Source organism: Manacus vitellinus, unplaced genomic scaffold (genome assembly GCF_001715985.3).
Source record: "Manacus vitellinus isolate BGI_N305 unplaced genomic scaffold, ASM171598v3 scaffold_11_pilon, whole genome shotgun sequence".
Lineage (NCBI taxonomy): Eukaryota > Metazoa > Chordata > Aves > Passeriformes > Pipridae > Manacus > Manacus vitellinus.
In genome coordinates, this window is record NW_021938895.1 from 2,813,067 (window position 1) to 2,827,938 (window position 14,872).

General features: G+C 36.5%; 1 protein-coding gene across 1 annotated transcript in view; it reads left to right on the forward strand.

Moving 5' to 3' along the window:
- The window catches only part of CD2AP (CD2 associated protein), an 81,117-nt gene that overhangs the window by 59,662 nt on the left and 6,583 nt on the right, over positions 1 to 14,872 (forward strand). Inside the window, exons 10-14 of the mRNA XM_029965767.1 lie at positions 427 to 531; positions 2,892 to 2,928; positions 3,309 to 3,371; positions 6,759 to 6,918; positions 8,777 to 8,919. Of these exons, the coding sequence (XP_029821627.1) occupies positions 427 to 531; positions 2,892 to 2,928; positions 3,309 to 3,371; positions 6,759 to 6,918; positions 8,777 to 8,919 (508 nt within the window). The remainder of the gene's footprint in view (positions 1 to 426; positions 532 to 2,891; positions 2,929 to 3,308; positions 3,372 to 6,758; positions 6,919 to 8,776; positions 8,920 to 14,872) is intronic.

Sequence of the window (14,872 nt, forward strand, 5' to 3'; positions counted from 1 at the left end):
TCTCAGAGCAGTGGAACTGATTCACCACATCAGAATCACTTTTATTTAGTAGAACTGTGTGTCACTCCAATAACATTTTAGGTATTTACTGAATAACTTGCTGGTCAAGGAAGCTGAGAAGGTCAAATGTCATGTGTTAGGTCATAATTGGGTTTGTGTACTTTCCTTCCCTTTGCAGATCTTATCCTTATACCCTTATCTTATATATGACGTAATACCATTTAATCCTGCTTTTTAGAAAACAAAAACTGATCAAACCTGATCTGATTTGTAGCTGTTTCCCATTCCTCAGTGGCCAAAGTATTCCTCTTATAAACACTGTTTCAGACCAAAGTTGTGTGTAAAAGGAAAAAAGTTGTTCCTGTAACTGTATCTCTCCTGGGGAAGAAGTAAATATTGATTCAAGTGACCTGTTGTTTATTTTAGGACACTGGAGAGCCAGGCTGGTGGAAAGGAGAACTCAATGGTAAAGAAGGACTCTTCCCAGATAACTTTGCTGTTCAAATACAAGAGTCTGATAAAGACTTTCCTGTAAGTTCTTACATGTATCATTCAGTATCACAAAAAAGTATTGATGAAAATGCAAAGAATAAAGGAGTTTCATAGTACATTATGCTGCTTAAAATATTACAATTGTGGCAGTTCAAACTTTGTCTTGACTTAGCTGTAGCAAAGAAAGGTGTAAAGGTTAATCTTTGTGCTTAAACTTACTGTGTTTAAATATGCTTTTCCTGATGAACTGTAATTAATGAGAATGATTAGGTCATACAGAAAAGGATATAGCTCTGATAATGTGATGTTATGTGTTACTGATTACTGAATTAAACCCTTACTGTTTTGAAAGGAGGTAAGCAGTTGGTCTCTTCTGTCTGAAGTCCATAAGTAACTTATAATTGCAAAAAACTGAATGCCTCCTCTGGGACTGATTGAGATTTTTTCCATGTCAACACTTACCAGTAGGTTTCAGTGGGTGAAGGATAATCTTTAGGTGGGATTTAGAAATTTCTTTTCACCATTTCATGTGCTAACTTGTAGAAATTCAGGTTTTCATGTGGTACTCCTTGATCTTGTAATTTTGGTTCTCATGTTACAATTTTTTTCATTGAGATTAGTGTGATGTTTTGGTTCTGTCAAGTGTGTGTAGCAAAGCTGGTTCTGTTAATTCACAAATGTATGTCATCTCCAGGTGGGATGGAATCAGCTCCAGATCAGGAGTTATTTATTTATCATTTAACCTGAGTTGCCTCACTTACACAGAAAATCTACCTACCCCAAATCAGCACTTTCTTTTCAGGTGGTTTCTCAGCTGCTCAAGGGTGGCATAAATGCTATAACATACAAGTGACTTGATTGGAGGGGGTGGGTGGGTGATATCACTGTTTCACAATACATAGAATTGCTCCCTTGAGAGAGGGGAAACCCCCGTTCTTTTAACCATAAAGAGCATTTCCTTAGACAGACCTTGCTTTGATCCTTTATTCTGCTTTGTGTCCTGTGTCTCAGTGCAGGGATTCACCTTGCACTGAGCAGCTTTGTAATCAGCTGATTTATTGTAATCAGCTATTTGATATCAACTTTATTAAAAACACAGATCAGAATCATATAATGGCAAATTGATGCCATACTCTCAGTGTAATTGATTTCGATATAGGCAGCAATGCTGCACAGCTGGATAATGTAGTTGCTTTTGTGGGAAAGAAAGAAAATACAGTCTTGTTACCTAAGTTCCCTTGCTTTTGTGTCCTCTGAAACCAGAGCAAGAAATTGGATATAAGTTCCCCACTTGCTTAATTACATTTCATGTGTCAGAATAAACTCTTGGTCCATTAAGAAAAGTTTATGCAATAGCAGCAGGGACACAGAAATGAAATCTATCCATAGCAACTGTTTTAAAAATACCAACTGAGGCATTTTTTGGAGGGGCTGTGTTAGACTGAGCCTGTATGGTTTCAGCAGTGTTTGGATAAAGAACAAGTAGTTTTGTAGGCTTTTGTGATCTTTTATCAGCGAGCCTGGTCCTTAGTAGAACCATAAAGGCACCTCTTCTCGGGCAATTTCTTGAATCAGATTCTAGGAATGAGTGACTGAGATCAGTCCTGAGAGGTGCCAGTCCTCTTTGATTGAAATTCAATTGTATCACTTTAAGGGAAGTGAAAAAAGTGAGTGACTGTGTTTCAGAACAGGCAATTTCCATGTACAAACTGTTACATTCTGATACTGTGTAAATTTTTAATGGCTAGAGTAGTTTTATCCTCTTTCCCACTTAAATATACAGTGATAAGGAAACTCAAAGGAGTATTTTTCTTGTAACTGCAGTGTTTATGAGAGAAATGCTGCTGATTATTTTTTCTTACACTTGTAATTTAGAAGTCAGTTGAAGTCATTACTCTGATACTTAATTTAGAACCTTTTTTTGTTTTAGTGAAAGGGACAATTTTTGGTCCAAAAAATTACATGGTTACTCTTTTAAACTGGAATTGTACTGGATTGAGGTTTACAGGATTGTAAACTGGATTGAGGTTTACAATATTGAAATTAAAATGAGAGTGATAAGAACAATTCTTTAGACTAGGAAAGATATAATACTTGGGTATTAGTTCTTTGTCCCTCTGGTGCTTATGCACGTTACTGAAGCACTGATTTGAAAAAAACTGCATTTTGTTTCTGTTTTTCCAGCTACTTGTCTGGGAGATATCAGAGGAATTCTTCCAGCTCTCTGTGTTTCCTGTCTGTAAATTGATTGCCTCCTTTGTGAAATACTTTGAAATCAGCTAATAAACAAGCTTGAAGTTACAATATGCAAAACAAAACGCAGATGAGGCTGTCTTGGGTAGAGAATATCTGTTTGCTTGTTTGTTTGACTCTTTTTTTTTTTTCCTTCATTTTTGCAGAAGCCAAAGAAACCTCCACCTCCAATTAAAAGTCCAGGTATGTAGTATGTGTGTGGTGGTACATGTCTGAGGAAATACTAAATTTCAGAAGCAGTGCATGATTTCAAATGAAAATTCAGAAGTAGCTTTGTATTTCCTAGTAATGCAGCCACCCATAGTCACACTTTGAGGTTACTTTTCATGCTTTGTGTGTTTTGCTGCTGCTGTCTATTTTTCCAAGTTATGATGGAGCCTACTTTGGAAACATTTTAATACAGGCTTGCCATTTTCTAGGCTCAAGTGAGTGATTATAAATGGTATTACACTCCTTGCAGAGGAAAGAATATAAACACAGCTTGGTGTGTGTCTTATTTTTAGTTAGTGACCAAGATAATTAAGGCTTTTTGAGAAATGCCTATGGTTTGCTTTTTCATTCAGCTCCAAGGCCTGAACTGCCAACTGGAGAGAAGAAATTCCCATCTTTGAAGCCTGAAGAAAAAGGTGAGACCAGTTTTTTCATGGTGGATTTCAGACCGTGCTCTTGTAAACAAATTACAGTTTTTTGACTTGTCTGCTCTGGAAGTAGGCTCCCTCTTCAGGAGACATCATACAGACTCTCTTGATACCATCTGCTGAAATTGTTGTGTTTGTGATATTACAGAAATGTCTGGAGTGGTTAGAACAACAGCTGCACTCTTTTGGAATGTTTATTTCTTGTTATTGCATTAAATTCTGAAAATGGGTTACTGCACTGCACACTAACGTAGTTAAATTAAATTCCTGTAAGGGTAGTTTTGTGACAGTGACTACAGTTTTGAATAACAGTAATAAGTTATTAGAAATGAAAAGGTTAACTGCTGCTTCTGAAGGTTTTGGCCAAAATCAGTCTGTGATTGAAAATATTTTGAAAGAATTGCACAGAACAGTTACAGCACTCCTTAGACAGATGTTACAGTCACAATGCTCAGAAATAGAGATTCCTTTTCCTATTCTTGATATATTCCATGTTTTCAAGTTCCACAGAATTTGGAGATGTTTACTGCTCTATTCTTAAAATTTAAAGGGCAGTTTTTTTGAGAAGAAAAGCTACTTTATCATGCCAAACATGTTTCTAAAAGGCATCTTCAGATGTTTGAAAAGCTTTCCTAGTCACAGTGTTTTGATTATGTTTAAAAGTGAGAAGCTTAAACAAACATGCTGGTTGGGCCTTGTAGAAGTTCTAATGTTACTGCATCTTAACCAAATTACAAACCCACACTATTCTGTGAATGGTGAACTGTGGCTGACCATTATTGCTACAAGTGAGCCTGCTCCATGGGTTTCCTGGCTTCCTTGAGAAGTTTTTATAACCTCCATTTTATACAAAGCACCTTCTCTGGTGTTGCATATGAAAATACTTGTTAAAGTCAGTTCTGTTTGTTCTGTATATGAGCAAACAAATTATTATTATTATCTGTTGGAACAGTATCTCCAGGTGTGACTTGAGATCAACTCTATGATCCCAAAAATTTTGATTATTAGTCTCTTTTTAAATTCTTTTAAATGGAAATAAGTTTAATTTTAGACTGGTGTGTTTGTACCTTGGTGTTAACCTTCACATAGTTGAGCTCAACTGTTCATGGAGGAATACAGGAAAAAAAAAGTATTGAGTGATACCATCCAAAATACTTAGGAAGCTGAAACCTTCTGAAAAATTACATAAAGTAAAGAACCATCCTTTACTGAGATACAGGAAATGATGGAGGAAAAGTTTGTCCTGTATTCAGTTTCAGGTCAGGCCTTAAAAGTTACTTTTTAGATGGCAGTCATGTATTACTGAAAGATATGCCCATTTATCAGTGCAATTGTACTTTTGGAAGAATAACCACGTGTTAATATTAGTGATTAAACTCATTAAGTATGAAATCGTTCTGTAATTACTTTTTGGAAAAAAAAGTATTAATTGAGCAGCTCTAATCACAAGCTATCAAACCGTGTAATTTTTTATGCCTATTGGGAGACTAATAAATCTGCCTTTAATTGTGATCAGAAATTAAAAGCAGTACTCCTATAAGTCTTTCTGTATTTATAGTGAAGGACACTTAGTGGTGTCATGTAGAAATTTTTGTCCGGTGTAAATGCCTTCAGATTAGTATCTTTATTTCCATTATTAAACTGCTCATTTTTAAGCCAACCCTCTTTTTCATTGAAGACCAAAATCCCAGAAAGAGGCATACCATTTTGTCCAGCAGAAATGTCCAGTTTCTGTGCTCATGGTGAACCTTGACCTTTGGTATTAACTTTTTCCACTTAGCTGTATACAGTTTTTATATTCAGATTTTGAGTGGGAGTAATTGAAGGGAAAACTGACATAAGAATTCAGGGATACGATTTGGTGGCAGCACGTTTTCTGCCCTATTTATGAACCCACTTATTCTTAAAAGCTAAAGGGGTAATTCTCAACTTTTGTTCAGCACCGCTTAAATGAAGCCAGTTGATCTGCAGTTAATATTAGCTGCTGTTGGGCATTTAAAATGTAAATGTTGTGTAGGGTGAGGAGCAGGAGTGGCTGGCGCTCCTGAAGGGCTGCTTTACACAGGACAGCCAGCACCACCGTGTGGCAAATCCTCCCACTGCTCCGCTATCCTGGTTTTTTAACTCCACACTGAGACAGACTGGAAGGTGTTGCCAACCAGTTTAGATTTTTTGTTCTTAGCTCCTGCTGATGTTCGAGTGTCCCAAAGCGGGAAGGCAGTTCTGCCCTGGACAATGCTTTTGGCAGAAGGATCTCTGGGATTCCTTTACTTCCAGAGATTTGTGTGAAAGAAAACTGGCCTCTTCCCATTTTAGGGTTGGAGGACTGACAATGGCTGCAGGACTTGTCCGCAGTAAATCAGTCACAGACCTGGCAGTTCAGGCACTTTGCTGACAGGGAGCTAAGGCAAATATCCAGCCCTGCTCCCAAATCCATACCATATGCAAACATTTTACATTAGATCAATACTTGGTTAAAAGCAAAGTCATAGGAGGGGAGAATGGGGAGAATCAAAGCTGAAGGTCACTCTCTCCATCCCAGTTTACTGATTTGCTGATGTATAAGGGCACTAACTGTAAGGAACTGTAACCTAACAATTATTTCTTTAAATCCTCACTACTTTGTGCATGCCTGAAGAACTGTGGCATAGTTTTACAGGAAAAAGTAGAAAGTATGTTCTGGATGTCCCACAAGGTAGGATTAGGGAACATGGGTTGAAAAGTATTCAGCTAATGTTTGTGAAACAGCTTGAATTTTTCAGTTTCCCATGTAATATGTCAGCTCCTCTGGACAGTATTCAATTAGGTCATGCAGTCACTAAAAAATAAATTTAACTTTTTTTGTTTGATTATCTATACTTAATTCCTATCTATTTGTAGGAAAGTAGACTTTATCTAAAATAAATTCGGCTATTTAGATAAATATTCATTTCCCCCCTTTTTTCTCAGAGATAATTATGCTGCTTTGTGTGCATGGAAGAAGTCTGGTTACAACAAAATAAAACCCAAACCCTATCTCTTTAAAAGGAGATAAGGTGAATTCAAAAAAAAGATAAAGCAATAGCTTTATCTGTGCTGCTGTACAGAGAGACTCTTGGTTCTTAGCTGTCATTTGTAGTGTGATAATGTGATCCATAATTTCTTACCATGGTTTCACGTCAGTAGAAAGGCATTTTGCTTACTTTAAGATAATGTTTTTTAAGTTCAGGTAAGTAGTTTGTGTGTCTTGATAAGGCATCACTTAAGACACATATCTGTTTTTCACTTTGATCTTCAGAGAAGGTATTTCTGACAGCAGTTGCTTTCTGATGGATTAGTGGTGTAAGAATTTTATAGACAGTGTGGTGTTTTTAAAATAGTAACTTATTTTGTCAGATGAAAAAGGAGCTTTGGATCAGAAGCCTTTGAAACCACAAGCTCCTCAAGTACCACCCAAGAAGCCTATTCCTCCAAGCAAGACTAACAGCTTGCTGAGAGCAGGACTCCTGCACCCAAAGCGCCCGGATAAACCTGGTTTGCCATCACCTGCACCCAAGTCAGTACAACTTAAACTGTGTGCACTGAGTATATTTTATTTGGTTTGTTGTTTGGTCTTCCCTCATGGTTGAGGTGGGCAGAAATGTGTGTTTTAAGGGTGAAAAGGATAAATTTTGCCCTACACCAACCAGTGTCTTAGTTTTCCAACAAGTCTTTATCAATGTGAATGTAAACCTTTCAAATTCTTTGAGACATTGAATCCATCTCAGAGTCAGTATTACAGCATAAGTAACCAGGTGAACTTACACACCTGGGGGCTGCTTTGCTTTGAGCCTGCCCCACAATGTAGTAGAAGCTGTAACTACAGTAGCTTGGTGGTGTAAAAGAATCTGGGGACACGGTCCTTGAGAATTATTATTGTGTTGAAAAAACCTCTGAAGATTTGAGCTGCCTCAGTGTTTCAGCACTTTGTGTAGGACAAGATAGATGGAAAGGCAGAATTGAGCACAGGTAGTACCTGTGCTAAAGGCACTCAGTGTGGCTCATGTTCTCCTCTGGGGGGGAAAAAGCACTTAGTACAGAAGCACATTGACTCTCTGTACTGTTGAGCCTTTTCAGTTGGATTACTGGACAAACAGGGACAAATACTTTTTAGATCCACTTAATTTTTTTTTCTCATGAAATGAAAACAATTATTTATAGTTTTTCTCTAAGACTAATTTTACATCAGTATGTTCTCCCACACAGTGTTCCTTTCTTTCTCCATCAAAGTATTTGCTAGATCCTTACCCAGAATTGTAAATAAACTGCTGATGGGTTACTGTCCCCTTGGGATGTTCAGTTGGCTTGAAAGAACCTTGAGAAAGTAAGGTCATGATGCACTTGGCCTTGTGCAAATAAAGGAGCAGACATCTGCTACATCAAAGAGCTTGCACCTTAAATACCTTTTCAGTATAGAATTGTGTTATATTGACTTGGCATTTGGGGACTTTCCTGAGTAAAGATTTTACTTTTTTAAGCCACAAATCATGTTCTCTTGTTTAGAAAATAATTATGACTCTAAAGGGAGTATACATGTGCAGTTAAATAGAGGTCTGTAGCCTTTAGTAATTGAAACCTTTAAATCTTAGAGGTATTTAAAAATGTCTGAAGGTTTGAAATTGTTTTAGGAAGATAAGGCTGCTGTGTCTTCTGCTGCTGCAGTAAAATTTCCAAATAAAGGCTTTGGGTGGTGAATTAATGACAGGGACACACTGAAGGTGACAACTGGTCAGTTGTCACCCCCACCACACACATATAGGCCCAGTCAGCCAGGGTTCGTGATGGCAAGAATTTTAAAGGAAAATGTTATCTGTTCTTTTTTGTTTATTTATTTTGGTGGGAGGTTTATTTCTTTGGGGTTTTTGGTGGGTTTGTTTTTTTTTTTGGTGTCTGTGAATGATGTGAGCAGATATGCAAAGAATGCATGGTAGAACAAAAGCCGTGCGTACAGGGTAGTTTATTCTACATCAAGCAAGAAATAACTTGTTCTTGGCAGGTTTTTTCCTGTGCAGGAATATTTGTTTAATTTCAAGGAGTCAGATTCTGAATTAGTTCGAGAGAGATTCCTGAAGATGTTATTCAGCTTGCTTGTTTTCTGAAGTGTAATACTTTGGACTGCAGAGCCAAAGTGTACCCTGTAGAAAAAGTTCTGGATTATTTTCACAACGGGTTTGTACATGTTTGACAATTCTACGAGAGCTGGAACAGAAGAATTGGCTTTTATAGGAATAAAATTGGTCTCCAAAAGACTTGATTTTAACCAAGGCTTTAGAAAACAATATTTTTCCGTTTACATCTAATTCTTGGAATGTTTTACTGTTAAACTGTTTAATCTCTTGACTAGGTATGTTTTGTTGGTTTTTTTCTCACTACAGAACTAATGGAGAAGTTGTTTCTCTTCGACCGAAATCTGAAATTGAGCCAGTAGCAAAACCAAAGTTAGACTCTGAACCATTACCACATAGACCAAAATCAGTAGAGGTAGATTCACTTGTGGTAAAGAGCTCTAAAGAATCAGGTAAGAAAAGAGTAAATGTTCTTTTGGGTCTTTCTTTGGATTGCAGTGTTTCACAGGGTTTTGGAATAAGCTTTTTAGGTCATTTACTCAAAATACCACTGAGTGTGGTTTTACCTGTTCAGTGAAAAATGTAGTTTTTAGAATTGCTGAAGATAACTGAAGGTAAGAGTGAGGAAGGGATGAAGGGATGAACAGATGTCAGCAGGGTATTTGGAGGTGGCTGATGAGCTCTGTGTTGTAACAGTGGACAGGAAGGGGGAAATGTAGGTAATGATTTGTTCTTCTAATTTGAATGCATGCTTTTTTAGCTGCTACTTTTATCTTGAGTTTTTATGACGTTGTTTTTCTTACTGACTGGTTCTGTTTGTTCTGCTCTTGCATTTCAGATAACTTTTGCTTTTCCAGCTAACTCGTGTATTTTTAGTAATACTGTTACCTTCAGCCTTCTTAAGTTCAGAGCTATTCTAGATTATGACTTTTATCATACCTTAAATTTGGGCCAGCATGAGCATTGTACATTTGAATTTCATGCATAAGGCTTTGCTTGATGCACCTTGAACCAAACCTGGCATCTCTTTCATTCTAGACATATCCAGTAAAAACCTTAACACTGGTTAAAGCACCCACATTTGAGGATCAGACTGAGCTACTATATAGTTACCTTTCATCCTTTACTGACAGTGCAACTGATATGAGACTTTTGTGTGTCTCTTAGGCAGAGATCACCTGCTGCAGGCATATTTTTCTAAACTCTAAATTAATTGTGTGATTAACCAGCATATAAAAAGATTTAGTGACTTGTACTTGCAGTATGTGTCTTGCACGTCTCAAATGTAACTTTTCATCTCAGAAAAGGTTTTTAGTAATAATACATTTTAAAATAATATAGCTTGATTTATTTAATTTTTTAGGCCAATGATGATATTCTGATTGTGGAATAGTTGGTTCTAAAGTTTAATAAATTCATCTAGAAGATAAAAATAATGCATTAGAAAAACTGAAGCAGTTTACGAATAGAAAAGAGTGCTCCTGATTTTTTTATTAAGCATTTTAAAATATGCTTCTAAGCATAAATGCTTTGTATGAGTAAAGGTTAGTTCTTGTTTGTTTGTAACACAAAAGTTATATTTTCCTGAGCCACAGAAAGCTGGTCTTCAGCAGGTAATCATATATCCTGGAAACACTACAAATATTATCAGTGATACCCTAAAGGAGAAATTCATTTTTTATTTCCCAGAAAGTCTGTACCTGTGCTGTGATAGGCTTTATTTTGGAGCTTTTGAATTGGCAGTTTAACTATTGCCTCTACTTAAAGATGAGTTTGAGTGAGGGTATGGAAGAAAGACTTCCAGACCAAAATAAGCTGAGAGATGAAGGAGGGATGCAAACCTAATCTTAAAATGTGAGCCTTGTCCTACTACTCAGATTATATACTAGAAAAAAGTTCTTCCCTGAGGGAGGTGAGGCTCTGGCACAGGTGGCCCAGAGAAGCTGTGGCTGCCCCATCCCTGGAAGTGTTCAAGGCCAGGTTGGATGGGGCTCTGAGCAACCTGGTCTAGTGGAAAGTGTCTCTGCCCATGGCAGTGGGGTTGGAACTGGGTGATATTAAGGTGCCTTCCAACCCAAACCATTCTGTGATTATCTCTGGGGTTGTATTAGAAGTGTTACTGTATAGCACAGTATCACTGAACCTCAGGAAAAAACTCCCTATGAAAACAGATGGAATATATTTTTTTCTTCTTCAGGTGCAGTTACCTTGTGGTTATCTATAACCACACTGGTAACATATTAGCTGTGATATTAGGTGTTCATATATATATAAAACCCCTTAGTTTCATACAGTTTAGAAAAAAAAATAAATCAGTGAATTCTGTTTTATTGACATAAGTTTGTTCAGGCTTATGGAGAAAGTAAAGTTTTTAATACCCAGATGGTGGGGTGGACAGAGGTGCGGAACAAGCCTGTGGGTGAGGTCTGTTCAGTGGCCCTTGTTTGGCTCAGGGAGTCCATGTGGGGATGCAGCACTGACAGGGTCAAGGAGCTGCTATTGAAGGACAGTTTCGAAAATCCTCTGTTATGTCAAACATTCCTCAAAACAATCCACATAAGTCACTTTTAGTTTTATTACTCTTGCGAAAAAAGACTAGTCCAAAATCCTGCCAGTAAAACATAATGAATCTCATGCTCTTTTTCCTTGTGTATATTCTGCTGCTAAAGACCTAATACTCTGTGCAGCCAAGGCTCTCTAAAACTCAAAAGATGTTGGGTCCTTATATAACGTTTAAGGCTGTTTAATCTTACAATAACCAGAATAGATGCTAAAAGATGAGGGAAAATGTATGGCTGAGGCTGGCAACTGCTTTACCAGAGTCTTTATTTTTAGTTCCTCCCCTGCACCTTTAGATTATGATCCTGAAGTGAATGAAATTTTAGAAAATCAGTTGATTTTTAAGTATGGGTTCTGGTTTTCTGCAACTTAGTGTGGTGTAGGTTGAGCCACTTTCCATGTAGCATAAGGAGAAGCTGTACATATTGTGTAAGGAAAAAAACAACCTAGTCTACCAAAATTAGACCCCCAGCCATCAAATGAGGACAAATACTCAAAACCATTCAGAAACATTGATCACATTGAAATAGCTCCTTCTGAAGTGTTATTTGAAAAAATGCATAAATGTTTCTCTGATGGAATAGAATTCAAGTGCTGTGAAAGACTAAAGCTTTAATACTGGCATGCTGAACATGTAAAGCAATTCTGTTTCTTCTACAAATGTTTCTTTTTCCTGCTTTGTAAAATAATTTTTTGTTCAGAATCTTTTTCTAGACATTCCTCTCCTTGACTTTTCTTTCCAGATTTTGTTTCCTATCCTGTTTGCCATGTTTCCCTTCTTACGTGTCAGGAAATTACCCTACCCTTCTCCATTTTGGTAAGATAACAATCTATAAGGAAATCCAAATGCTTTATTCCATACACATATCCTCTTCTTAACATCATAAGCGTGATTTTCATTTGCAGTTATTGGTAGTAAAACTTTGGGGTTTCTATTTAAAATGCTTTATTTGTTTGTTTGAATGCCTGTTTTCCTTAGCTGTTAAAAGAAGTTACTTTTAAGTATGCTTTTCAATTAGGAACTTTTGGGGATTAAAACAAAATAAGAAAAAAACTTACATTTCAGCTATTGATAAGCCAAACCTAGTGTTTGTTTATAGTGAAATGTGTTCAGTACCTTTAGGTATATGTAGGTTGGAAGGATTTATCATTCTGTACACATAAATTATGCAATTTTGAAGCTTTTAGGCAGTGGATCCATTAGTGTTGACTATTTAGTTTATCATGAGTCTTGTAAAACAGTAGTTTTAGAAGTTCTGTATTAGGCACATTCTTAATTGTATCAAATACCTTACTATTGCTTGACTGCTCATGTGAATATTTGAAAGCTTATATCTGTCCCCTAAATTTTGGGGGGTGAAATCTCAGCAGGATGAGAAATAGGAGAAAGGGCTGCCATCTTCTTACTCCACAGATTAATGTGAGTTTTTGTCCTCTGAAATATTGGATACATTTCACTTGTGGCTGGGGTTTAAACACCCAAGATATATGAGGTAGTGGAACTGTAATTTCTTTGGACACCCCTTCAGCTTTGCTTCTTTTTGTGAAGGCTTTTTAAGGCAAACTGCTGTGAATACACTTGAAGCACTCACAAATCTTAACCTCTCACCTAATTATATCCAAGCTCCTAACAGTTCTGTGATGGATCCATGGTAAGCTTACAGAAGAGACATTTCTAGTAGTCCATCCAGTGTAACTGTTTGAGCTTAGCTTGTGTTCTTAGAAAGAAAGGTGTCCTTGCTCAACCTTAAAATTCTGTTTTGACTCAGAGTATCCCCAGATGTGTGGTATTGCTCTTTTGGCACTATGATGGGATTTTCTTTAGCAGTTACTCACAGGCTGTCTATAAGAATCTTAATTGATAAATCACTTTATTGATTGAAATGAGTGTAAACTGTGAACTTACAGTGGGTTTCATCAGTATGTCTATTGGTTTAATGGTTTACTGGTTTAATTTTCTCTTAAAATAACTAAAAATCTTGTTTAAAAAGAAAAACAATCAAATAAACCCCCTAAGCCTGCAAGGAAACCAACCAACCCACCGTCAAAAACACAAACACAAATCCCCACCAACCTGTGTTCTAATTTCTTCCCTATACTAATGGAGAGGTAAAAATGAAAATGCAAGTGCAGTCAGAATTCCCTCTGACTGTAATCTGCTGGTAATATTTTAATGCTGAACAATTCTCTCAAATGTAACAATTTCCTTTAGAAACTCCTAATAACGTGGAAAAAATTCTTGGCTTTAGTGTTATCCTACCATCTATATTTAAATGATTTACAGTTCAAGACTGTAGCAGTCTTCATCTTCAAGCCTTGTCAAATATTGTGATTTTTTTTTTTAATATCACATTATTCTTAGTAAATTCATAATATTCTTAATATGCCTGATGTTTGCTTTGTTCGCAGAGACAGGGCTGGCATTACAATCATAATAGCAACTCAATTTTTAATTCTTATTTAAATTTCCTGCCAAATGATTTGTCATTTCTGCAGAATGACAAAAGGAGGATTGTTTACAGTTAGAAATTACTGAAATGGAGGAAAAGGCATATATGTTTTTCTTATTAGCTTTTTAATAACATCTAGGTAACATAAATCCTAATTTGCATTTTGGCAACCTGGTCTAGTGGAAGGTGTCCCTGCCTGTGGTGGGGGAGTGTGGAATGAGGTGTTCTTTAAGGTCTGTTCCAAACCATACCATTCTGTGATTCTGTGATGGATTAGTACTCTGGGATTACTGATAATTGAGTAAAGACCATGCAGATACACCCTTTGGTCACTGTTGCTTGTCTTGTATTAAATACTGTATTGGCAACAGAAATCCCTTCACATTTATTTCCCCCTCATCCTCTTTTCCATCAGCTGCTTGCCATTCATCATTCTTCTGTTTCTCCCTTCTTTATTTTTCTTCCCTGCTTTTTAAATTGCAGATGTGGTTGCATGTTTGCAAAAGACTCTTTTGACATTCTCTTTCGTAGAAGTAAAAAGCAGCAAAACTGATTGGTAACAGATAGTGTTACAAATGCTTTCATTTCAACAAGGGAATGGGGGATGAAGTAGGTCTGATCAGGGCTGTCCAAAAGAGGTGAATGTTTTAAGGACTTCAAGGATATTAATATGAGAAGACTTTAAAATCAATTAAAACGTTCAGTGGAAAACTCAGTACGTGCAGGTATAAATTAGCTTTGACAATGTGTGAGTAAAACTTGCATTAATCAGATGATTTTAAGTCCTCCAGACACTGAAGGAGTATGAATGGTCTGGCTCAGTGTTTACAGGGTTTTTTATTCTTATCTGACCTCTTGCTGTAGATTCAAAATGAGTGAAAACATAGGGAAAGAAGGTTCTGTTTGCTAAATCATAATGTCATGGAAGAATCAGAGATCACACAAAAAAACCCCCAAAACAATCTTAAACATTACTTTTGGTGCCTGTAGTAAATACTGGGTGGCATTTTAGTTAGAATATATAAAATAAGTGATGAATTTGGGTTGTAAAATATATAACTGTAATCTTATGTCAATGTTTAAATAAAAACCACAACTTAATCTCACTACACATCTGTTGCCAGGTAAGTATGTTTATTTTTGTGGTGAAATAGTTAAGAAGTCCAGTTGTTAATTAGGTGAAGTACTTGTGTTATTAGATTAGTTATGTTCAGTTATTTCTGTTAATGTTTTTTTCCTAAAATTGCCTCTTCTCAGAGGACATAAAGTATTTCTGCTGATCTGAGAGATTACCTAGAACTGTGAGCATAAGAGACTGATGAGCAAAGAGATTTATAGTATTTAATGAATTATCAGAATGGAGTTTTGAAGTGTTTTACTACAGATTTATGAAGTT